Below are 25,910 nucleotides of genomic sequence, written 5' to 3'. Positions count from 1 at the left end.
CACCCACATCTAGGAATCCGTATCTATCTATACTATAAATGAGCGAAGGAATTACAAAAATCTCCTACCCACTCAAGATCTCCTCCGTTGGATGTGTCTTGATTTTCCATCCAACGGTTAAGATACAAGTGACGGGTGGACCGCGGAGGGACGATGCTTGTGTGACAGCGTGTTTCGCCTCATCTCCCGTATCAACCACGCCTTGGTCGGCATTTTTTTCACCTACAACGAACGTACCCGCCCGCGTATCCACCCTCCTCCCTTCCTTGTCTCCGTTGTGAACCGTAGCGTCGTCCCGGCGCCTCCGTAATCCATATTCGCTGGTGGCGATGCCCGCGGCTTGATTGGGCGAAGGCAGAGGCCGAAGGAAACCGCCGCGTCGCTCCACCCGCGTACCCACCCTCCCTTCCCGACCCACGCCTCTCTCTTTGTTTCCACCATAACTGTAGCCCCTCAATCACGCGGTACAAATCTCCTCCTCCACTCCGCCCCCTCTCCCACTACCCACTCGCAGAATTCGCGACGCACCATAGTCCCGGACGCGCATGCCCTCGCGGGGGCGCCGGGGACGCCACAGTTGCCGGCGCGATGGACGACGGGCCGGCAGGCGAGGAAGCACCGAGCGGGCTCGTCACCGGCAGCACCACGGAGGTGTGTTGTGTGTAAGGACCCCATCGCAGGGCTCCGCGTCGTCGACCGGCCCATTATCAACACCGACCTCGACTGGCGGCGGCATCGGCTTCCCGCCCGCCATCGAGATCTTCCTCGCCAAGGTCTGTAGGCCGACTGCTTCCTCTTCGGCGCACCGAGGATGACTACTCCATCACCGGTACGTTCTTCGGTTCACAACCCCTCCCTCCTGGCTTTCGCGCACACACTGGTACTGTGTTCTATTACTAGATTTGGATGGTGTTGGTGCGCGATGCAGCCGACGGCGGATAGGACGGAGTGACGCAGGCGCTGATTGTTGTTGACCTGCAGAGGGAGGCCGTAGGCGGGGCTCAGCAGCAAGTAACTCATGCTGTAAATTGACATCTCGCAGCAGGTTTCCACGAGTTGATTTGATTATTGTTGATGATGATTGCCACGGTCGACATTTTGGTGCTTCTTGTCTCCTGCAGGTTTTGTTATCTACTTCGACAAGATTTGTGCCAGGTAACTAATAATCTGTTCAGTTGCATCCAAAATTTATTTATCTACTATTATATTATTATTGTTGTTGAACTTTGTTTAATGCTATATGTGGAGTTTCAAGAAATAATAAAAATCTCTACACACCAATTTCATGATTTCATCTAATCAAATTAACAGTAACATTCTTCAGTATGTTTGTCTTAGTGTATGTCTTAGCAAGGTTGTAAAATATTATTTTACACAGCAAAAGATCTGCCGGCAGGGGAGCCTGTACCTATTTTTTATTCTTCAGCAGAGAAAAAACTGATTACCGATTTTTGTCAGTTCAACTGAAACCCCAATGCGGAAGTGAACCATAGAGGGCTCCCTCCCTTGTCTAATGTTGCTTGTGAGGGATTTAGATGGGTTATCGAGATCTTTAGTTGAGTTTATTTCATTCGGTTAATTGTCATGAACAAATGATATTGACAGGAACTAGAATTGGATAGGGAGCAAGAGAGCAAGGTGGACGGGTGATGCATGCCTTCAGGCATGATCTGCACAGGGTGATGCTCCTTGGGCCAACAACATTGCTTTTGATGGCAATGGGGATAAGATGGTAAATTTTTTGTTTAATTACGCTCCAATATAGTCAATGGAGTAGACTCTCAGATTTAAAACTGTAAAACAAATTACTTTATCTTTCCACTTTTTTGACAGAAAAACGGAGGGGAAGAGATGTCCACACCTGATATATTGCACTGAGCCAGCAAAGAGCTTGCTGACCAACTTAAGAATAAGTTTTACAAAGCAATAGGGGAAGGAGAACTACTCCATGATGGAATAAAATTCCAATTAAAATGGTGCAACAATAATCCCTATTGGAGGAAGGTTCAGTTGAATGGCAAATTGATATCCATAATGCAATCGGGTGTAATACTCAACAAAGATTGCAATTCACGCATTGGCAATGGAGGTTTTCATAGGAAGAATTTCCAACTTTATACTCTCCTTTTACTGCTAATCTTCATAGGCTAGATGTGATATTGTTCTATTCTATATACTATCCTACATATTATAGTTCTTTTTTTTTTACTATGGGCTAATAAAAGTAATTTTAGTGAGCAAACACCGATAGAAAAACAGCTTTGAGTACAAGCCTTTTTGGTAACTTCCAAGCTTCTAAAGTATCTAAAGTTTCTTTCAGTAAATTAAAAATTTAGTAAGGTTTCTTTGACAATCTTTATTTTATATTATGAGGATGTGAGGAGTAGTAGGAGGGGAATGGGAAGATGGTGAGATTATACTAAGCATCCAAGAACACATGGAAGACAGATTTTGATGATGGTAAGAGGGTAGGCAAGCTACACTGTCAAGTGTCAACATACTTCAATCACAAGCTCTGCAAGTGGTTTGATGTGATAGATGGGGATGGCCCTGTTCGGCTTACCCCATATTCGGCTTGTTCGGCTTCTTTTTCAGTCAGAACAGTATTTTTCTCTAACAACAATTCAACCAGAATAGTGTTTTTCAGCTAATTTCAGCCAAGTTTCAGACCAGCGAACGGGGCCAGGAACAATTTTATGTACTTCATGCATCAGGACTTTGTAATGTAGTTGTAGCCTATTGTATAGCAGCTTGGTAGTTAATTCTAAATCAGGGTATTATCCTATTGTTTCAAAGTAGAGTTTTCTTTTGATATTCACGTGCGTGTCACACGTGCATTTTCACTAGTAAACAAAAAAATGTTGAAGAAAAATCTCATAGTTTTTAAACTAAGTATCTAAATCAAATTTTGATTGCACTTATGATCGATCTTCAAAACAAGACCGCATTTGGATATATTTGGATAATTTTCTGTGCAAAATATTTTTCCCTGGAGGCGGAACAATTTTATTATTAAATTGAAACCATTGTTCCAGGGTGACAAAAAAACTATCCTAGCGTTTAAAAAATATTCAAAAAAGTTCCTTCCTAACATGGTCAAGGGTGGTATTATTTTGAAGACCTCAATAAAAAAAATCTAATGGTGCAACCAAAATTTAATTTGAACATCTTATTTGAAAATTATATGTATATACTAGAATCATGCCCGTGCGTTGCACGGAAAAATAATATCATTATAATTTATATGTAACCGTGTGTTGTACTATTATTATAAAAAAACTACTCGCAACATTACATTTGTAGCTAGATCCATCCTTTTGAGATTCATGTTCAATTAGAACATAATTCAAGTTTTGACATGATCATCATATCAATCTAATTCGTAGTGTAGTGTAGCAACCGTGTTCATCACAACTGCCTAAGACTATGAGATCCTAAGGTGAACTTCTTTTAGTCTGACATACTATTTGTCTGTGTGAGATAAAACAACTAAATAATCTGCTACGACAGTACAAAATTGAAAAGAAAAATATTTAACTAAATCCAATTTATTTGTTTTTTAGGAGTCTGATTTATTTTTTACGGAGGGAGTTTATCCCTCTCATTTTTTCTAATTTTAATTTCATTCTTTTTTTTGTAAATTATACTTATATCATTATAGATTCTTAATTTGAAAATCGTCTACAAAAGTAAAGAAGAGTCATGTAGAATCTGGTTTGGGTAACAAAGGGTGAATTGGTGTTTCCTTTATTTCCCACGTCACGTACTCCTAACCGGACAGGGATAAATTTCTGTGGACGATGGGTCCAAGCTATTGCTCGTGCGCTGTAATCCAGACGTCTGCGGAGGAGTTGCACGAACACACGGTATGACACTCGGTTCCGGTGCACGCGTACTCATTGGAGTTCTTGGGCGCATGCACCATTGGATGAAGGTGTAAAAATAATAACAGATTTGCACACGTGGACACAATGACGTTTAAATCGGACGCGGAAAGAGTTTGTCGGATCGAGTCTTCCTAGGAAGGAGTTCGTGTCAGATCTGGACTTCGTATCCGTTGCTTTTGAACGCAGAACGACGCGGAAGGGGAGCCGAAATGGAATCGGGATGTATTTGGCATCACTGATGGATGATTACTTTAGAATCTTTTTAGGTGCAGAGATTAGAGATATATTGCTTTTAATCATGGTGAGATTATATACTTTTAGGCCTTTTTTAGACCAAAATTACATGAAAACAAAGGGCTAGGAGGCGGAAGCCATAGATTTTCCAGCAGCCGTATCCGAGAAGAACAGGAAAATAAATTAGGTGGGCGATGGGCTCAACCGGCCGTGCGCACCCAAAAATTTTTCCGAAGAACACGTCAGAAGCTAGGATTCCGAGATCTGGTCGGTGGGCAGGCAGCACGCACTATAAATCGCAACCCTGGCTGCGCGCGGCGAGAGACATTGCTACGCGCGCGGCTGCTGCGGTCCGACTCCGATGGCCGCCGACCGGCCGCTTCTGGTGGTGCACGACGAGGAGGAGGGCCACCTCGTGTACGACCTGCTGGTCGCCGATGTCGAGGAGGAGATCAAGATGGTGGCGGCGGCCTGCTCCCCGCGGCCCGTCGCGCGCTTCCCCTCGCCGACCGGCTGCCGCGCCTTCGCCGCTTCGGGCGGCGCCGTCCTGGGCGCCTCCTACGACTTTTGGGACACCGTGTTCCACGACACGGTGATGCAGGTCGGCGGCTACGGTTTCTGGGAGCGGCAGGCGAGCCCGCGGATGCGCGACGCCGAGGGCCGCCTCGTCCGGTGGTGGCCCAAGGGCCGCGGCTTCGGCTCGCCACGCGCGTTCGGCAGCTACAGGGACGCGCCCGCCATGCTCCCCCTGTTGGTGCCGGGACCGGGAGACGCCGCCGCCGCCGGCACCGTCATCAGGATGGACACCATCCTCTTCGTCGGCATCTACGGCTTCGAGAAGCTCCGGCTGCTCCCCGTCCCCGGCGGGTGCTGGCAGTGGCACGCCGTCCCGCTCCCGAAACCCCCCGTGGGGCGCCTGGCCGAGAACGAGCTCGCGTTCGTCTCGGCGTACTGTGCAGTGGGCACGCGCGTGTGGATCTCCGTCACCGGCAAGGGCACATTCTCCCTGGACGCCGCCGACGAGCACAGCGCGACGTGGCGGACGGAGGGGACGTGGCAGCTGCCATTCCAGGGCCGCGGGCTCCACGTCCCGGAGCTTGGCTCTTCGGTCATCGGCCTCACCGCCGACGACAAAGGCTTCCTGTGCGCGTGCGACGTCACCACCGGGGCCGTGCGGCACGTGTGGCCGCAGACGTTCCCCTGGCCCTGGGAGGAGTGCGTCATCAGCAGCGGCCGAGTCTCGAGGCCTCGGGACATGCCAACCCTGGCGTACCTGGGCGACGGCAGGTTCTGCATCTGCCGGCCGATGAGCACCATGGAGCCGACCAACTACGGGGCCCCCATCACCTACGATGCCTGCTGCTTCTTGGTGGTGGAGCTCAAGCGCTTGTCGTCGTCGTCGAGTCTTGAGCTTGCCAAGCGTGGGAAGATGGCCTACATGTGGCCGCCGCAAGGCCGGCAATCCCCATACATCGGCTTTATCCAGCCTGCCACCTGATGATCGACGACTAACACTTTAATTTGTACTACTCCACTATGTTGTATACTTTCTTATGCATATGCATCTACTTATATGTATACATGATCCGTCCGTTGAAACAAAAAGAAATACAAATTGAAGAAAAGCTGTCTTTTACAATTTGATATGATATGATGCTGCTCCTCTATCATAGGGTCATCAGCCTAGGGGAAGGGAGCTTGCAGTAGGAATTGGATAGCTCCTCTTGTGACTCACAAAATTAACATCTCTCTTCATATGTCCTTGCTGTTTGGTGTCACTAGCTTGGGTAATTCAGCCCATTCCCGCCAAGCTGCTACCCACTTAGGGCCTGTTTGATAGAGCTCCATCAGCTCCAGATTCATCAATCCAAATTTTGATCCAACTTTTGTAGCTAAACGCTTTTGGATCCGGCAGCTCCATCGTGGATCTGCTCCACCAAAACGGTGGATCTGCCCCAGACTTACCAAATTGGTGGAGCACCAAATCCAAGTTTGGTGGAGTTTGAAGAAATTACCCACCACTGTCACTCATTACACACAAAAAAAACGGTTCGTTTGTTTCTCTTTCGCTTCTTCCTCTCTTGTTGCGAGCGCTTGGCCCCTTTCCGGACATGGCCCCTCCGCGGCCGCTTTCTCCAGGTCCTCTTTGCGGCCGCACACCTCCCCGGCCGTGGCCCCTCCCCAGCCACGCCCCTCCTCGCCTCAGTTGCCATGGCCCCTCCCCGGCCGCACACCTTGTTGCACGGATTGCTCACTTGGTTCTTGGGCTCCACCAGAGTTTTCGATGGCTGTCGGGTTGTGCTTGACCTGGCAGAAAAAAATGTTTTTATTCTTGTTTCTTTTGAAAAATATTATAGAAAAATGAGTCTTGTTCCTTGTGATATGCTATAGGCATGAAAAATTATGGTCGTTATAATTGTTTATATACTTTCCCTTAGTCACATGTTATCTATTATGTCTAGTAAATCATTTCTAACTTCTTTTTAAAACATCATATTTCCTTAGGGTAAATGTAAGGCCCCAAGTTTCATTATGACAAAACATTATCTGGAGTCTGTGTTTTTGACGAATTATTTTGAATCTTTTTTATTAGCTGGGATCTGTATATAAGTGTTTTCCAAACAATGGCTAGGAAATGGTAATGCTTCCTGGATAGGGATCCTAGGATTTGTATGACCTGTGCCGAGCCTATTGAATAACTGAAGGAGCTAGATTTTGCTTTTCAACAACCCAACAATGATAGAAAAAGGTCATACAAAAAACACTTGCTATCATGTCCTGCTCCTCACTGAACAACTAAAATGTCATATACAATAGCTGTCCATTGCTTCATCTGCTTACTAAGGCCTCCTTGCATGACAGAACCCCTACAGAGGCCGTGATCGCCGGCACAAAAGAGGCCGCCTTGGCAAAAGCCAGTAAGCTAGGGGCCTTAACGTCAGGTGTAGGAGTACCAGATGATGTGAAGAATGCGCCGTTGAGTATCGTATCACTTTCAGATATCCAGGTCCACTCACTCTTTGGTGCTACCTCACGCTTGGTCACCTGAAGAAAATTTTCACAGTTCAGACTAGTTTGCTTCTGATCATCTGAAAATAACAGGCAGCTCTCCTGGTTTGCTTTCTAAAAATTATGCTGCGACATACTCATTTTTTAATAGAAAATAGCAATATTTTTTGTTGAACTTATATGTAATGACTAGAGTACCAGAATAATAGATTCTTTAGAATCTTCACGAAAGATCATGGACAGAGTTTCAGACTAAGGGGCCTTCTTCAGAAACACAGCTTTGCAAGAAAACAAAACTGAGAACAAAAGTTGCTGAAGGGGACAGATGATAAAACACAAACCTCTTTGGCCTTCAGCCCGTTCGCTTGTTGGTTTCAGCCAGCCCAAACCAGCCAGGCAATAGTGTTTTCCTCTCACAACAAACCAGCACCAGCCAGCCCAAACCAGCCTAGAAACCAACCAGCGGCAAGGAATCGATTGCCATGGCTCAGAATTGTCGGTGAAGCACTGCCACCAATGGCATACATCTCCCATTTTATGTAGTCGTTGTTGATGATTAGACTATTTTTAGTTAATGGAATACTAAATAAAATACTGTTACTTTATTATTAAACACAAAATAAAATGCATGGCTTCTTGATCATGCATGCACCTTGGCATTCTCTGTACAAGACCTGGTCCGAAACGGTTAAACGCAACAGTGACCTTCATGTTCTTGTCATCAGTGAAATCGTCGCTGTGGCCAAGCAGCATCGTCTTGTTATGGTTCCTGAGAACGTTGTTGGACAGGGTCACGTTCGTGGAGCCGTCCGTGACGTCGATGAGGCCGTCGACGCAGGCCTCGAGCGTGCAGTGATCGACCCACACGTTGGTGGCGCGGAACACGGTGATGCCGTCACCCTCCGACTCCGCCGACGGCGACAATGCAGGCGCAGGCTTGCAGCCGCGTATGGTGAGCCCGTGGATGATGACGTTGCTCACGTTGCGCAGCACGAAGCAGGCGCCGCCGTCGCGGACCACCACGCCGGCCCCGCGGCCGTCGACGGTCTTGTAGGAGGCAACGAGCAGGTCCTGCTTCGGCCTGATGGTCATGTCGCGCGCGAACGTGATCCACAGCGGCTCCTGCTGGATGACGCCGTAGCGGAGCGTGCCCGGCGCCGGGCTCGCCGGGTCAGCGTCGTCGCTCGGGTCGGTCACCACGTAGGTCTTGCCGTTCTTGCCGCCGATGGCGGCGCGGCCGAAGCCGACCACGCAGTCCGCGAGGCGCTGCCGGTTGTCGGCCCAGCTGGGGTCGCAGCGCCAGCAGTCGTCCACTGGATTGCCGCTGCCGCATTCGCCTACCATCCGCCGTCGGTGCAGCGACGGCATGTTCACGCTTCTTCTGTATTGTCAAGGGGACACGATCAAAGGATTAAGGCTCCACTATATTCTGTATTTTGATCGTGTTAAACTTTAAGCAAAAGAATGAAAGATAAAAAAGAACTAGTAAGTACGCAATAAACTAAAATGTCAGAACGTATGTGTGCAGCATTGCCTGAATCTGATTTAGTTACCTGACTACATCTTGAACGACCTGTTCAGGGTCTTGCCCAGATGCCGTCGCGGCGTCGATTGGCAATGGAGAAGCGATGGGCAGGTGCAAAAAGGATGTGAAACATAACATGAGAAACGCCATTGTTGTTGATGACACAATAAAAAGTCCTCGAGTTGAAGACATGAATTGCAGCAGTTGTTCATCTGTGAACTCTATATATATAGATAGATAGATAGTGAAGAAGAAGGCCACCATCAGTATTTTTTTTTTGTTCATAACTAACTGGGACAGAATGTATTTATTAAGGGTATAACTATTTACTCGAATTACCTGATTCGCTTTTGATTAAGGTTTCTATATCCACGAACTATTAATACATGGTGTTTCTTACAGCGAACTGTACTAAACTGTTGCCAATTTGGCTGTAAGAAATGTCAAGCTCAATAATACTGACCAGACATAGTAGATAGATATTAAGCGAGAACGATTAGGCATGAGATCCATAATTCCAAAGATGGTTTGTCCTGCCACCAAAAAAAGGTATGCCATAATGGGAAATTTGAAGATAACGTAAGAATTATTTGGTACAAATATTAACGGATGATATTTTAAAAAATTAGAAAAAGAATGATGTGAAATGGGTATCTTGACTGTGGAACGATGCAATTATTGAGTTGCACGTACCGGTTCATTCAATCCAAAAGCTTAATATGATAGAAAGAGGTGAACAATTCACTTATGTGAAAGCTTCTTCAAGCCTTAGAAACGAAATAGGAGCAAGAAATAATTAGTTTATTTAATTGTGATGGTCAAGATTTGAATTTGAGAGCTCTGGCTTCGATACATCATTGAATTCTGATGCAGAACCAATAACAATAAGCTTCCCATTGATCGGAGGTGATTACATATACATCACAGGAGTCACAAATTAGGCAACAAACAAAAGATTTGATACTAGCAAACTAGGTGTGTCGGGACCAATACTAGGGTATCCGAAGAGAATGAGCTAATAACCATCAACGATTGATTCATCCTAGCGGTCAAGAGCGCGACTACACCTTTTGCTGAGCTCCGCCTCGTCTGACCACCAAGGCCAGGGGCTCCGCCTCGTCAACCCCCGAGGGTTGGCTCCGCCTCAGTGAACACTAAGGTCGCGGGCTCCGTCTCGCCCGACCCCCTAGGGTCGGCTCCACCTCAGCTGACTCCCAAGGGCTGCCTCCATCTCGTCCGACCCCCGAGGGTCGTCTCCGCCTCGCCCGACGTATGAGGGCCAGCTCCGCCTCGCCCGACATCCGAGGGCTGGCTCCGCTTCGGCTGACTCCAGAGGGTAGGCTCCGCCTCAGCTAAATCCCGAGGGTCGGCTCCGCCTCGGCCGATCCCTCGAACATGGTTCCTAACAGAAGCTCACATCGCCGCCAACCACTACGGGCCAGAAAGTACCACTCAAGGTCAAACTTCTGGCATCATGCAGGGAGCGGTCACATCCCAGCACGACCCGTCCCCACGACATGTCATTCTGGGGAACTCACATCGCCCACAGTGACGGACGCGTAGTCACTGTGCTGCAACTCCTTGCCTGACCACCGTCCAACATCAGTCAACCGCCGTCAGTTGACTGACACTGTACCACTAAGCCCCCCGCATGGCTATCTGTCAGGGGACCCTCTGACCATTCCGTCTGCTTGGATTGGATGGAAGACAAGGGCGCACGACGCCCGCACGTAAGCTGCAGCGGCCAACAGGACCCCGGTACAACGCCGCTACCACCACGATATACAGGGGCAGCGGGACCCACGCGAAGAGGAGGACGGCGCACCTCCGGAAGCCTCATTTCTCTTTCCCTTTTCCTCCTCCCTTCGGTGGTAAAAAACCCTGCTTCCCCTTGACCTATAAAAGAAAAAGCAGGGTGTCTCACTGAGGGGATCGATTCATCGGACTAACATACCGCGTCACACCAGAGACTCGGGAGCTACCTCCCTCTCTCGCCAGTTTGTAACCCCCTACTACAAACTCAGTGCACGAGCAGCTCAAAACTGGACGTAGGGATATTCGGCCCGAACCAGTATAATCCTTGTGTCCCCTTAGCACACCATCCGGGTCAGACGCGTAATATACAAATTTACTAGCCGGTGCTTACTCGAAACACCGACAACGGGGTTTATTGTCGTAGGAGGCCAACCATGTTGGGGCTCAAGCCAATGCACCTACACAGGGACAGCACACCTTGCCGGACCAGTAATAGTGTCGAACAGAGCCATGCTATTTCAATAATAATAACGGCCCTGTTCGGCTTACCTCATATTCGGCTTGTTCGGCTTCTTTTTTAAGTCGAAACAGTGTTTTTCTCTCACAACAATTCAGCTGGAACAGTGTTTTTCAGTCAGTTTCAGCTAAGTTTCAGACCAGCGAACGGGGCCATTTATCATGCGGCTCCACTACCCGAATAGAAAATTCTGTTCTATGCTTAACAGGCTAAGTTACTACTAATATTCATGAATTGTTTAGGTAACTTTAATAATAGTAGAGACGGGTAATTTAGATTTAAATACTCAGGGTTATTTATTATAGGTAAGTTAGTTTTTTCTACGACAAAAGTGTATATAGAAGTATGTTTCGGATTCTTTTATAATGATATATGTTAGGTAATATAATTTAGGTCCAGGAATCTTATTTGTAATAACAGTGAAGGTAGTGGAGGTGCATAATTTAGATACATAGTTAGGGAGATACTTTATATTATTTTCCATAATGACATATGTGAGTAGTTTAGAGGTTACTTTTGGTTATTTATCTTATTTGGAAATAAAATACTTTCATAAAGTATAACTTATTATTCTGAAAATAATATATACTTTTACATAGTACTTGTCATCAACTCATAATACTTACTATTAATACATGGTGTTTCTTACAGCGAACTGTACTAAACTGTTGCCAATTTGGCTGTAAGAAATGTCAAGCTCAATAATACTGACCAGACATAGTAGATAGATATTAAGCGAGAACGATTAGGCATGAGATCCATAATTCCAAAGATGGTTTGTCCTGCCACCAAAAAAAGGTATGCCATAATGGGAAATTTGAAGATAACGTAGGAATTATTTGGTACAAATATTAACGGTTAATATTTTAAAAAATAGAAAAAGAATGATGTGAAATGGGTATCTTGACTGTGGAACGATACAATTATTGAGTTGCACGTACCGGTCCATTCAATTCAAAAGCTTAAACTGATAGAAAGAGGTGAACAATTCACTTATGTGAAAGCTTCTTCAAGCCTTAGAAACGAAATAGGAGCGAGAAATAATTAGTTTTATTTAATTGTGATGGTCAAGATTTGAATTCGAGACCTTTGGCTTCGATACATCATTGAATTCTGATACAGAATCAATAACAATAAGCTTCCCATTGATCGGAGGTGATTACATATACATCACAGGAGTCACTAAATAGGCAACAAACAAAAGATTTGATACTAGCAAACTAGGTGGTTTATTGTCGTAGGAGGCCGACCATGTTGGGGCTCAAGCCGATGCACCTACACAGGGACAGCACACCGTGCCGGACCGGTAATAGTGTCGAACAGAGCCATGCTCTTTCAATAATAATAGCATAATATCATCTTATGGCCTATTTATCATGCGGCTCCACTGCCCGAATAGAAAATTTCGTTCTATGCTTAACAGGCTAAGTTACTACTAATATTCATGAATTGTTTAGGTAACTTTAATAATAGTAGAGACGGGCAATTTAGATTTAAATACTCAGGGTTATTTATTATAGGTAAGTTAGTTTTTTCTACGACAAAAGTGTATATAGAAGTATGTTTTGGATTCTTTTATAATGATATATGTTAGGTAATATAATTTAGGTTCAGGAATCTTATTTGTAATAATAGTGGAGGTAGTGGAGGTGCATAATTTAGATACATAGTTAGGGAGATACTTTATATTATTTTCCATAATGACATATGTGAGTAGTTTAGAGGTTACTTTTGGTTATTTATTTTATTTGGAAATAAAATACTTTCATAAAGTATAACTTATTATTCTGAAAATAATATATACTTTTACATAGTACTTGTCATCAACTCATGATCCTACATGAGCAAGAAATTACAAGGATACAAGTATTCAAAGTCTATGGATAAATTTGAGACCCACATAATTGATTAAATTACTTATCTTGGCTTCCCCTCTTAAACCTTTGATTAGTTTAAGAAATATTCTAGTACTTATGTCTCTTATAAAATTGGTAGCCCATGCATCACCACGGTTGACGGATTAGTAAATGGGTAATACTAGTTGCTGGAGAAGGCCAAACAGGCCCAATGTATATATTTTACAGGGCTATATTATGGTATATATAAGTGGGTAATTTAGAAGCAAGAAGATCTTTGCCTTTTCTATGGACATTTCTAGGTTTTCTCAAGTTCTTTAGCGTGCCTTGTTGAAATTTGTGCAAAGACGATAGGATTAGTTGAAGCTAATCCCGTTCGGCTTACCCTGTATTCAGCTTGTTCGGCTTCTTTTTTCAGCCGGAACAGTATTTTTCTCTCACAAAAATTCAGTCGTAACAGTGTTTTTTAGCCAGTTTCAGCCAAAATTCTGCCAACCGAACGGGCCAATACGCAGACATTCGGGATTAGAGAAGGCACTCTCTATAACATCACTGCTGGTACCCCTCTCTTGGTGGGGCCCACCATTTCTGTTACATACTGTCACAATCTGGGCCTCATATATATAGATCGACACGCTGAGGCAATCGAAGCAGGTTCAGTGACTAACATCAAACGCAATCTTGCTTGGACGTCGGAGGCCTTCATCGGTCAAAGCAAATTTTGGAGTAGGGCTAATTACTTCCTACTCCGTTCATTTGCAAATGTGCAACGTTTTGGACAACAAAAACGATCTCCTATATGCAAATTTTACTACTACCTAATGTATTTATTAAGACGATAACTAATAAAGCGTATAAAATAAAACTGTTAGCAAGGCCGATGTGATGCACCGCTCCAAAAAGTCAGTAGCTATGTCAAGCAAGCCCGGCACTCACCTTTCTGAGATTTGCACAACAAAAGGAACCTAATAAATCCACAAAAGAAAAAAGAATGCCATTGAGCAGAACAGACAACCATTTGTTATGTCGCCAATGGGCTATCAACATCTCACAGTAACAAATGCAAGCCTTGCTGCTAAGAATTACAAGCAATCATTTGCTGTTTCCTGTACTGTACATGCTGTGCCGCAGTCAACATTGGACTCCCTCAGTATTGCTCTTGCAGTGAGCAAAAAGAATAGCACTAAATATTTTATACCAAAAATGAGCAGCAAGGAACTGCACTTTTGCAGTGCCAAGGTGCATATGGAAAAAATCATCAAAACCGTAATGAACAGTGTGAAATAATCTATATTACGTCTTGGTAAAAAAATCATAACTCATAGGTTTCACACTGCTGTCCTTCGGACATAGTAGACGCTGTTATGGCTACATTGTCAGTTTGTGCAGAAAGCATTTCATCCTATTCTCCTTTTGGTATTTGAGCACTGCCTCAACAGGGGTGTGTTTGAGTCATCATAGAAACTGCAGGCCAGGAGCAATTCTGTTTATTTTCATGAAAACCTCATCATTTAAGCAAAACCCATGAAATCTGTGGTTCAAATGCCCAAAAATGAGTGTTTGGTGCATTTCATGTCCTATTAATTAGTGAATATTGCATTCGGTCATGAACTTCTCTCCATTAGTCATGTATATCCACCAGTAGCTCTTATAAGTTATAATCATGCAGCCCCAAGTCAAGCCAAGGTTTAATCACACCATTATACTGCAGAGTAGCAGCCTTTTCTATATTGACATAACTGATTCCACAATCATGTCCAAGGCCTGATTGAACCCATGAATCTTCCAAAGGATATACTAGAACTTGAAAGACAAGTAAACTTGCAGCGAGTGCTTGCGATCGCTGTGATTTCAGGCTGTTCTTTCGCAACTGCAAAAAAGCGAAGTTAATAGATCACATGGCAGCCGCCGTTTAGACATAAGATAAGGAAACTATAGCAAAAGGATAGGACTAGAGGATACTACATGGAAACCACAGATTTTCATGAGACAGCAATTGATAATTCAATGTATGGTGAGTTCTACTGACCTTTTGGAGCGATTAATCATATAAACTGGTAATGCCAGTGTCCCTCCATTTATCCAATTCAATGACATTCAGGCCAGACAACCACACATGAATTAGCATTGACATTATGGTCTGCTACGGTTTCAACTGCCCTAATCTCACTTCACCAGAACTGGACAGTGCTGATCACTTTACTACCCATATCAAGGTTCCACAAAGATAACAAATCTTTCTGCACAATCAAATCATCGTCCAGAACTACTCTGTTCAAGGTAGGAAGGTCAGGCAAGAGGAAACTTGAATGGCCGAAAATAGATATGTACTCAGTTTTCATCTGCCTCTGGGAAGGTTCAGAATGATTAAGAATTGTGACACGAAATTCCTCTGCAGGCCATAATTGTTGCATCTCAAGGGAATCTACATCCTTAGAGAGCTTCTGGTTGTCCTCAATGTAAGTTAGACGAACAGTCGCCTCCAAGTATGAATATTCTACTGTCAATCTCATGTCCAAGCAATGGTGCGTATTCGGCGTAGTCTGGACCCAAATGATATAGAAATGCACTCAAGCTTCATCTTCGGTTATATCAAGTAGCTGCCTAAGTTTCCGTTCAACATTCGAGCATCCTACTTCCCAAGACTCGGCTCGCTCAATTGTGTGCTCCAGCTTCTCTGCAAAACTGAAAAGAGTAACCAGTCATTGCCACCAAAAATATTTTGAGAATAGAATTAAAAAAAGACAGTGCAGTGCATTATTTTATCACAATTAAGTCACAAGCATCATAATTGTGTATGTTCATCCTTTATTGCTTAAAGAAATGCAGACACAGAACTAAGACAAGAAACAAAGCCATGTTAATGGATTGCACTAGCCACATATAATTCATTTATTTAGTGCAAAAGGTTAAAACAAAGAAGAAACACATATGATTTTAAAGCTAAGACGAGACTAACAATGGTGGAAGATCAGCATCTGTGATGGTGTCACTCAGCATGCGTTCAAGCCCTTGGATGTTTTGCTTCAGTTCACATGTAAATCTTTCCTGTTGCTTCAATTTTGCAACACTAGGATAATGAGCTCTTGCCATAAAAAGTTGATCATTAAGCCTCTTGACAATGGCATCCTTCATTAATTCCCTATGTTCAGTAGACCAGAGGCAATAACTTCCATATTCATGTTCACAGGACTTGGTATTCTCCTCATGCACTGCCTCTTGACCATGGTTCTCTTTCCCGTTAACAGTAGGATCCTGTCACAAAACAAATTAAGTTTCCTATGATAGAAAACAAAAAAAACTGAAGACGACCCTGTTCTGAAAGCACAGATCCTCTACAAGAGCACAGGAGTCATATCCTGCACCAACTTTGAAAACTGTGTGGCAATACTTGAACTAATTAAGATTGGCCTTCACAACAAGAGGTTTTCTAAATAACTAACAACGAATACATATACATATATCGTTATGTCTAACTGATAAATATTGTAATAAACATTATATGCAACACTAATCTCACCACTAAGGAAGGAATACTTTATCAATACGTCCTTAGATGTCTGAGTGGTACTATGACCTCCTTGTACATCTCCCAGTACCTAAAAAGCTCAGAGTCAATACAAAATTCTTCACTAACTTCTTTACCATGGAATCATGGGTAAATCTTATAGAAGGTGAAAAAAAAACATACAGTATGTTTAAGGGAACACAATTGCACATTGCATTGCACCACAACATGCATTGTTACCTGATTTAAAGTATTTACTACTTAGAAAGAAAACCATCTTACTAGCAGATGTGAATGTGCAAAATGTAGCCTATCAACTTTATTTGTAAAATCTCACTGGAAGTTCAACCCATAGAAGCAACGCACAAGATTATTACTGATGCCAAACTGAGGGACACCAATGTTCCTATCATCACATTTGTGTTACTGTATATATTCATAATTGACTGTGAAGCCCCAGTGATTAAATGGTCACGTCAATAGAAGCGCAACAAACTGAAGCTCACCATTTTGGGCACCACAAGCCCTTGAGGCCACTCGACTAATTTTTCAAATATGAAAAATGAAGAGCTGCAGACTGCCGAAATCCTAAAATGTAGGAAAAATAAGAGGTTGCAGTTACCTTTGATCTCCAGGACAAGTCCTTCAATTGATACCTTTTGGGAGTATGAGGTCCTGAAGCACGACTGACTACAGTTCGATGGATGATAGCAATGTCTTGCTGTTTGTACTCCCCTAATGCTTACCTTTACTTTTGAAGGTGTCATTGTTTAGTCCAATTAAAGAGAAAGCAACCTTAAGCTTTGCTTTTGATTTGATAGATCCTTATTACACTTTGATCTATAGACCTCTCAGCCGAAATCCCATTAGATCCAGACACCTTGTTGGAAACATCCTGGATACACAGTCAGAAAAGAGAGGAGGTTAGTCAAGATTGAAAAGAAACCATTAGAAATTTCAGTACAGCAGGCTCCTGATGATGGTTTTAGCCTTTTAGGTGAGCCAGGTAACGTCAGTGTGACAAATTGATCCATCTAGCATGATAGTTGTGCACAGTTTGCAGACTTGAGCAAAGTTTCATCACCAGCATTGGCCACACTGCACCACAACCAATTGATCTATTTTGGTATCACTACTTAATACTGAAACAATATATTGTGTGAAACACTGTTAATATGTGGTGTCCACTCTTTAAATTCAGCTATGGATTGACACAAAGGTGGCTACAGAAAATAGATAACAAGGCAAACCAAATTGTCTCCAAAAAAAGAGAAGGTACAGCAAGAGGGCACCTTGCCAGCAACAGCAATTTTGTGTACATTTCATCAGAGGCATGGCATGTCAACTTGTCAAGGCATGATGAAAGAAACAATTTTGGGTTGCCACCTACTCCAAGAATAGCAAACTGAGGCATGGCATGTCAAGGCATGATGAGAGAAACAATTTTGGGTTGCCACCTCCGCCCACTCCAAGAATAGCGACTTGAGAATGGAGACGGAGGCGGTAGGTTGTTAAGCGTCACAGCACACACACAGCAGCAGACGTCCGCACAACACACGCTCGCGCGAGGCGCATGAACGCACTAAATCAGCAGAGGCGAGTAGCTTAATTTCTCTCCGAAAGCAGCCAGCAAGAAAGGATTCAACTTGATTGCTGTCTTTCTCTGACATACTGTATAAAACACAAACAAAAATGCTCCATACTGCCAGCACAATTACGGTTTCTGCCAGGACTAGCTAGAGCGTGGAATGTGAACGCATAAGCAGTGTAGCAGGCAGGGATTGTAACCTTGAGCAGCTTGTGCTTCATGGCAGCCTCCATTCTCCAGATGTTGCTTGCCACGCGCCCCAAGGCCGGCCAGCTCCTAGTAAGTAAAGCAACCCCAAGCACAAGGCAGGATTCAGGATTGTAATCCGAGAGGAATATGTAATTAATTACTTGCAATAAATTTCTGCACGGGGAGAGTGCCGAAACTGTTGATACTATATCAAAAGAAAAGAAAAACTGACCCTTTATACCATGTACAACCGCAAGATCAGGTTTCACAACCAGAACCAGAAGCAGTATCATCTTCTGTGCAAGAGCTTAAACCACTTTCCATTTCATTCTGAAGACTTGAGGCTTCCTCCATGTTTCCCAATTTCTGGTATTTTCTTATCAGACAGTTGTAAACCGTCTTATCAGGAGTAATGCCAGCCCCAATCATTTCTGAAAGAACTCCTCTAGCTTCTTGCATCATATTCATATTACAGAAGCCCGAGATAAAACAAGTGTAGCAATAGAGATCAAGTTGCAAACCACTTTCAATCATCTTGGCCTTGAGTGCAAAGGCATCCTGGAGATTTCCCTGCTTCATGTACCCATCAATAAGAGATGTGTACACAACTTTGTCAAGAGACATACCCTTGTCAACCATTTCATTCATCAAGTGCACAGCCTTATTCAAGGAACCAATCTTGCAAAAACCATCAATTAAGGCGGTGTAAGCTTGTACATTTGGATCCAGGCCTGACTCTCTCATTTTATTAAAATGGGAGATGGCCTCAGAGATTGATCCTGCTTTGCACAATCCATCAATTAATGCACAATAAGTAACAACATTAGGTTGGAACCCAGAATCCAGAATTTTGTGGAATAAGGCAACGGCCTCTGACTCTTTTCCAGCTTTAAAGAAGGCATCCATTATTGTCGTATAAATGACATTATTAGGTCTCAAACCACAGCCATCCATTTTATGTAAGAGGCTCTTAGCTTCATCCACCTTTTGAACTTTACAGAGACCCCAAATGAGAGTGCCATAGAGAGAGACATCCAGTTCCATTCCTTTATTCTTCATCTCATTCAACAAATCCAGAGACCCCTCTCACTGTTCTTATTCATGAAGTGCCCATGGATCAGCGTAGTGTAGAGCAACTCGTTGGCTTTAACACCAGCTCTCTCCATCAGACTCAAAACATTATCTGCTTCAGCAACCTTACCCTCTTTGCAAAGGCCATCGACCATAACAGTGTATGTCACCTCATTTGGCACCAACCCCTGATGCACCATTTCATCAAGCAATACAATGGCGTCACCTAGCCTCCCTGCCTTGCAAGTGCCATCGACCAATGAAGTATAAGTGAACTCATTTGGCATCATCCCCCTCACCCTCATCTGTGCAAACAGCTTCATTGCCTCCCGGACCAACCCTTCTTTGCAGAATGCATCAACAAAAGTGCTAAATGTAACCACATTTGCCATCACTCCCTGCCTCTTCATCTCCCCAAAGTAGCTGTACGCCTTCTCCATATTCCCGAATTTGGAAAAGCAATTGATCAATGCATTGTACGTCACAACATCAGCTGCACATCCAGACTTCCTCATCTCTGACACCAACCGCTCCACCTCCTCCAGCTCCCCACACTTGCCAGTGCCCGTCAATCAAAGAATTGTAAGTGACAACATCCGGCGAGCAGCCCATCGCCTTCATCCTCACGAACAGTGCCCTCGCTTCCACAAGCTCTCCCTCCTTGCACAGAAAATCAATCACGATATTGAACGTGAACACGTTGGGCGCGGGCAGCTGGTCGAAGAGCCGCCTGACGAGCCCGCCTTGGCGGCTTGCGGGCTAGGCGCAGGAGAATGTGGTTGCAGGTACGGGTGTTCGGGGGCACCCGCAGCTGCCGCACGCGGACAAGGGCGCGGACGGCGTCGTCGAGGAGGCCGTGGTCGGCGAGCAGGGAGAGGAGGGTGTCGACGACGGACGGTAGCGCGCTGCAGCGGGGCCCCAGCGCGAGGGCCGCGCGGTGGAGAAGGTCGACGAGGGAGGCGGCGAGGTGGGGCCGGTGGCCAGCACCAAGCAGGCGGGAGAGGAGGACGGCGGGAGTGCGCGAAGAGGCGGGCGCGGGCATGCGAGGTGGGCGGCGAGGCAGACGTGGCGCGGAGGAGGGGAGCGGGTGGGAGAGGAGGTGGTCAGGGGCGACGGCGTGGAGGGAGCGGAGGACGCGTAGGCGGTCGGAAATGGGAGTGGCGGCGGCGGCGGCGGCAGCGGCGGTAGGGGCGGTGGAGAGGGCGGCGGCGATGGTAGAGGCGCAGGAGGGTAGGGTTCCGGCGAGTGCAGAGGCGGAGGAGGTGCGGCGGCGGCGTAGGGGGAGGGATAGCATCGTTTGACCGCCTCCCTCCGGCGGCGGCGAGGGAATCAGGCCATGGAGAGTGTAGGGTTTTGAGTTGAGGGGTTTTGTTTCCCAATTTTTTTAAAGAAAAAATCATTTGGTGCGTGTTTTTTTTTAAAGGAAATTAAGCCTTCCCAAAAATTTTCACCTCAAACTATCACATCGAATCTTATGGTACATGCATGAAGTATTAAATATAGATGAAAAAAAACTAATTGCACAGTTTAGTTGAAAATCGCGAGACTAATGTTTTAAGACTAATTAGTCCATGATTAGCCATAAGTGCTACAGTATTATCATGCGCTGATGATGGATTAATTAGGCTTAATAAATTTGTCTCGCAGTTTCCAGGTGAGCTATGTAATTAGTTTTTTTATTAATATCCAAAAACCTCTTTTGACATCCCTAAACATCCGATGCGACATCTAAAAATTTTCATTTCGCGAACTAAACACACCCTTACATTTGGTGTTGTCTGATCCAAGAAACAGAATGTTACTTCTACCCGCCCAAGTCTGTCTACCCAACAACCATGTGTTTTATATAGTTTCAACATATGAATTTTTTTGCACCATAGAATTAAGATCCAACAACTTCCATACTTCTTCTACCTTCAGCCTTTTTCTACTTACAACCTTCTTCTACCTCCAGATAATCACAAATCATAAGATCACATATCCACATATCCATAGATCACAAGAAATAATTTTTTTCTATAGAAGGACAAATCATAAATCGTAGAGGAGGAGGAAGGTACCCTGAGCCGGATCCCTGGGGGGCCAACCAAGACATCTGACCTCTGGACCACACCACCATGACCATGCAGTGCAGGACGACATGCATGCGTTCCAGCCATTGATGGCCTTTGGAGTTTGGTGGCAAGCCCGATGCTGCTCCTCTACGGTCTCTGGACTGCCCTGGCCTGGGTGCATGCGTGACCGTGCTGGGAACGGTGAAGGCGAACGACGCCGTGGAGGAGGCTTACCGGGTGCGATCCGAGTGTGGGCGGGCCCGACGCCGGTCGCCGAGCACTAGGAGCACCGGTGAAAAGAGAGAGAAAATCTATGTGTTTTTTTTAAAACACATGTGTGTTGTATAGCATTTCTGTTTTCAATAATGATACATTTAGCCGCATATAGGTGCAACTTCCTGCTCCGCTTCGCCTCATGCTCCACGCCTACTGCCTGTCCATGGATGCAGTTTCATGCTTCACTTCGTCTCATGCTCCGCGCTTGTTGCCCGCCCAAGGATGCATCTTCATTCTCCGCTTTGTGCTCTGCACCTGCTGCAGCGCCTGCTTTGCTTCCCGCGCGAACGCAGGGACCGCTGCGCCCGAGGGGACCACCTTTGCCTGTTCTCCCTTGCTGCGCCTGCTCATGAAACACTTGCAACATAAAAGCATTTGTTGCAACATACGTTCAAAGCAGATAAAACATTTGCAACATATGCTTGCAACATATGTGTATGGGCACTACAATATCCAGATAAAACTCTTACAACATAGGTTTGAAACAGCTGGTACATTTGAAAACATACACGTGTAACATACGTATATAGCCAGTGCAACATATGCAATGTCCAGATAAAACACTTGTTTAAAACAGCTGAAACATTTAAAACATACACTTGCAACATACGTATATAGTCATTGCAACATATGCAACATCCAGATAAAACATATGCAACATACATCTGAAACGCATAAAACATACAGTTGCAACATGCGCTCATCTACTTACTGCCCCCAATGGATGCTCGTTGATGCGGAGCTTGACGCTGGCACGAAGCTCGATGCCATGGCGCGGAGGCCGGACCTCGACTGTGCATAGCGAGAGTCTAGACGGGAGGCGCGAGGTGTGGCGGAGCATAGCGCAAGACACGAGGCATGGGCGGTGCGAGGCGAGAGCAGCATACAGCGTGAGGCACGAGGCGCGGGTGGGACACGAGGCATGAGGCACGGGTGGGGCGTACGAGGCGCGAGGCGCAGGGCAGGCATGTTCGTCCCATCAGACAAGATGGATACTCGGTAGAAAGCATTTTAATTGTGTTTTTTACAATTAAAGTATTAATTGTGTTAACTTATCTATTTTGAAACGTAGAGTCTTTTATTTATGCTATTATACTTTAGAGTTTATATGATACTCCCTCTGTCCTAAAATAAAAGTTGTTCTCGCTGAAAGGTCCTAATATGGCTAGAGGATGGTGAATAGCCTATTTAAAAATCTATAAATTAACTAGAGCAATTTGATTAGTATGACAAATAGCGTAATACAAATTTGCTCTAGCTCTACAAGGGTTGCAAGTCACCTATCCAACAATTCTAGTTGTAATGATTACTTAGGCACCCAAACTTGCTATGTAACTACTCACTAAGAGCTCTCAATCTTGCTACTCTAAAGAGCTCAACTAGATGAATGTAAATAATAAAGCAAGCTCTCAATTCTAATTACACTAAAGAGCATGTATCAACTAGTTTGCAAGAATGTAAATAAGTGAGTAGGGTGATTATACCGCCGTGTAGGGGATGAACCAATCACAAGATAAAAATTAAGCCAATCACCGAGAGAATGCAAATGACAAGAGACAACTAATTTTTCTCCCGAGGTTCACGTGCTTGCCAACACGCTAGTCCCCATTATGTCGACCAACACTTGGTGGTTCGACGGCTAAGAGGTGTTTCACAAGCCTCGTCCACACGATTGGACACCGCAAGAACCTACCCACAAGTGAGGTAACTCAATAACACGAGCAATTTACTAGAGTTACCTTTTGGCACTGTATCGGGGAAGGTACAACTCCCCTCACAATCACCGAAGGCGGCCACGAACAATCACCAACTCGTGCCGATCCTCCACCACTGCACCGAGCCGTCTAGGTGGTGGTAACCACCAAGAGTAACAAGCGAAATTCGTAGCGCAACACGAATACCAAGTGCCTCTAGATGCAATCGCTCAAGCAATGCACTTGGATTCTCTCCTAATCTCACAAAGATGATGGATCAATGATAGAGATGAGTGGGAGTGCTTTGGCTAAGCTCACAAGGTTGCTATGTCAATGAAAATGTGCAAGAGTTAGAGCTTGAGCCAGCCATGGGCCTTTAAATAGAAGCCCCCATCAAATAGAGCTGTTGTACCCCTTCATTGGGCACAACGCGGGCTGATCGGACGCTCCGGTCAGACTGACCGGACTCTAGACCCAGCGTCCGGTCAACCGAAGTAAGCCACGTGTCATTGTCCATTCAACAGGAACCACCCGATCGCAACGGCTAAGTAGCGACCGGACGCTCCGGCACAAATGACCGGACGCTGGACCCTCAGCGTCCGGTTGTTTACAGTAAGGTTCCAAACCAGGTGTTTCTTCGACCGGACACGTTCGGTCTATCTCGACCGGACACACCTCAGCGTCCGGTGCAAAACCCTGGATACTGTGTTGACCCGTCAGTTCGATCGGACCTAGACTTCTAGCGTCCAATCACCTACAGTGACCTCCAACTTTTCTATCTAGGGCATCGGTGAAGTATCTTACCCTTGCTCAAATGTGCTAACCACCAAGTGTATCACCTTGTGCACATGTGTTAGTATATTTTCATAAATATTTTCAAGGGTGTTAGCACTCCACTAGATCCTAAATGCATATGCAATGAGTTAAAGCATCTAGTGGCACTTTGATAACCGCATTTCGATACGAGTTTCACTCCTCTTAATAGTACGGCTATCTATCATAAATGTGATCACACTCACTAAGTGTCTTGATCACTAAAACAAAATAGCTCCTACATTTTATACCTTTGCCTTGAGCCTTTTATTTTTCTCTTTCTTCTTTTCCAAGTTCAAGCATTTGATCATCACTATGCCATGATCTTCGTCATTGCTTCATCACTTGGAGTAGTGCTATCTATCTCATGATCATCTTGATAAACTAGGTTAGCACTTAGGGTTTCATCAATTAACCAAAACCAAACTAGAGCTTTCAATCTCTCCCTTTTTGATAATTGATGACAACCCTTATACAAAGATATGAATTAAAGTTCATTTGAATCCATGTTGCTTGCCCAAGCATATTTACCATGTGTAAAGGATATGGACAAGTTTCATGAACTCCATATGATAGCAATTGCTCCCCCTACATATATGCTAAGAGTTTGGATTGAAGCTTTGCACATACGATTAGATAGGAAATATAGGAAACAATTTCTACCAAATGATACTAAGGTATAAGAGATGGACCTTTGAAGCGTGATACCAACCGGAGTGCACCAATATACCATCCTTAGCACCATTAGTAACTAGACATAAATAAAAACTAGAGTACCCCATGAGATCAACATTACATGCAAGGGTCTAGTTTCCATAGAATGAACATAAGTCTAGTTACTTTAGCCTATGCATGCTAGTTTTTCATTTCATCATTCAAACCTATAACTAGCATACACCACACAAGCATGAATATTGAAATTAAGAACTTGTAACATGCAAGCAAATATATAAAATGTTCATTCAAATGCATCATACAAGTTTATGAGCTTGCTCCCCCTACTTGTGTGATCAAAATTTTAATTGATCCCTTTCCTTTATCATATCTCTCTCCTTATGTCAAATACTCCCCTATCACTCATATCTTTGTTTCTCTCCCCCTTTGTCAACAATTAGCACAAAAGGTGTGCTCAAATTATAGATAGGTTAGGGTGAAACCATGTGAAATGAGATCATTTTCGCAATTTGGTTCAATCTAAATTACTTATAAAAGATATTTAACTCGGTTTGATCCAAGGACAAGCTTCTTCACACCTCCAATTAAGGGTTATCTTGTACCATGTTGAGTTAAACACTTATAGCTCATTTTCTAAATCAAACACTAGGTTTGCAAGCCCACAAACATGTCATATGCTACCACTAGATCATTTCAAACATACAAGCAATAATGGTACCATACAAGCATCAAATTTATTTGATTTTCATGAATGAGCCTATTCAAATGTGAAATATGTCTAGATGCACTAATCATGTCCTTAGCAATGGATGGATGACATGTCAATCAACTTTACCTTGCTTGGCTCGAAGTAGAGGCATGTCATATAGTGGAGGTGCATCAACACATATTGGAGAAGTCAAGTATGTTCAATTCATTCTATAGCTTGCAAAACCTCTTCTCATCAAGTGGCTTGGTGAATATGTCGGCAAGTTGATCTTCGGTGCCCACACTCTCTATGCAAATGTCTCATTTTTGTTGGTGATCTCTTATGAAATGATGGTGGACATCAATATGCTTTGTTCTTGAGTGTTGAACCAGGTTGTTGGTGAGCTTTACGACACTTTCATTGTCACATAACAATGGCACTTGCTTGAACTTGATTCCAAAGTCACTCAAGGTAGCCTTCATCCAAAGTAATTGAGCACAATAACTACCGGGCGAAATGTACTCCGCTTCGGCGGTTGAAAGTGCTACACTATTTTGCTTCTTTGATGACC

General features: G+C 44.4%; 1 protein-coding gene, 1 long non-coding RNA gene and 2 pseudogenes across 4 annotated transcripts; 1 reads left to right on the top strand and 3 right to left on the bottom strand.

Moving 5' to 3' along the window:
* The first annotated feature begins 244 nt into the window (after positions 1–244).
* LOC136508866 (uncharacterized) lies at positions 245–2,089 on the top strand. 3 transcript variants are annotated; one of them, XR_010772135.1, is made up of 4 exons: positions 245–829; positions 929–1,155; positions 1,623–1,732; positions 1,834–2,089. It is a non-coding gene; the product is annotated as an uncharacterized lncRNA (long non-coding RNA). The 3 variants fall into 3 exon arrangements; XR_010772133.1 differs by lacking the exon at positions 245–829 and having other exon boundaries at positions 836–1,155; XR_010772134.1 differs by lacking the exon at positions 245–829 and having other exon boundaries at positions 836–1,155; positions 1,606–1,732.
* A 4,861-nt stretch (positions 2,090–6,950) lies between these two features.
* Positions 6,951–8,805, bottom strand: LOC136506958 (probable pectate lyase 22). The gene is made up of 4 exons (XM_066501833.1): positions 8,684–8,805; positions 7,747–8,508; positions 7,587–7,691; positions 6,951–7,191 (listed from the first exon to the last, which is right to left on the bottom strand). The coding sequence occupies exons 1-4, from the start codon at positions 8,803–8,805 to the stop codon at positions 6,951–6,953; spliced, it is 1,230 nt and encodes a 409-aa protein (XP_066357930.1).
* Positions 8,806–14,095: 5,290 nt separating this feature from the next.
* On the bottom strand, positions 14,096–16,035 carry LOC136508579 (probable galacturonosyltransferase 7; annotated as a pseudogene).
* Positions 16,036–18,326: 2,291 nt separating this feature from the next.
* LOC136506435 (putative pentatricopeptide repeat-containing protein At2g02150) lies at positions 18,327–20,433 on the bottom strand (annotated as a pseudogene).
* Positions 20,434–25,910: the final 5,477 nt, after the last annotated feature.

Source organism: Miscanthus floridulus, chromosome 15, assembly GCF_019320115.1.
Source record: "Miscanthus floridulus cultivar M001 chromosome 15, ASM1932011v1, whole genome shotgun sequence".
NCBI lineage: Eukaryota > Viridiplantae > Streptophyta > Magnoliopsida > Poales > Poaceae > Miscanthus > Miscanthus floridulus.
Note: the sequence above shows the minus strand (reverse complement) of the source record. Positions and strands in the feature narration are given on the sequence as shown.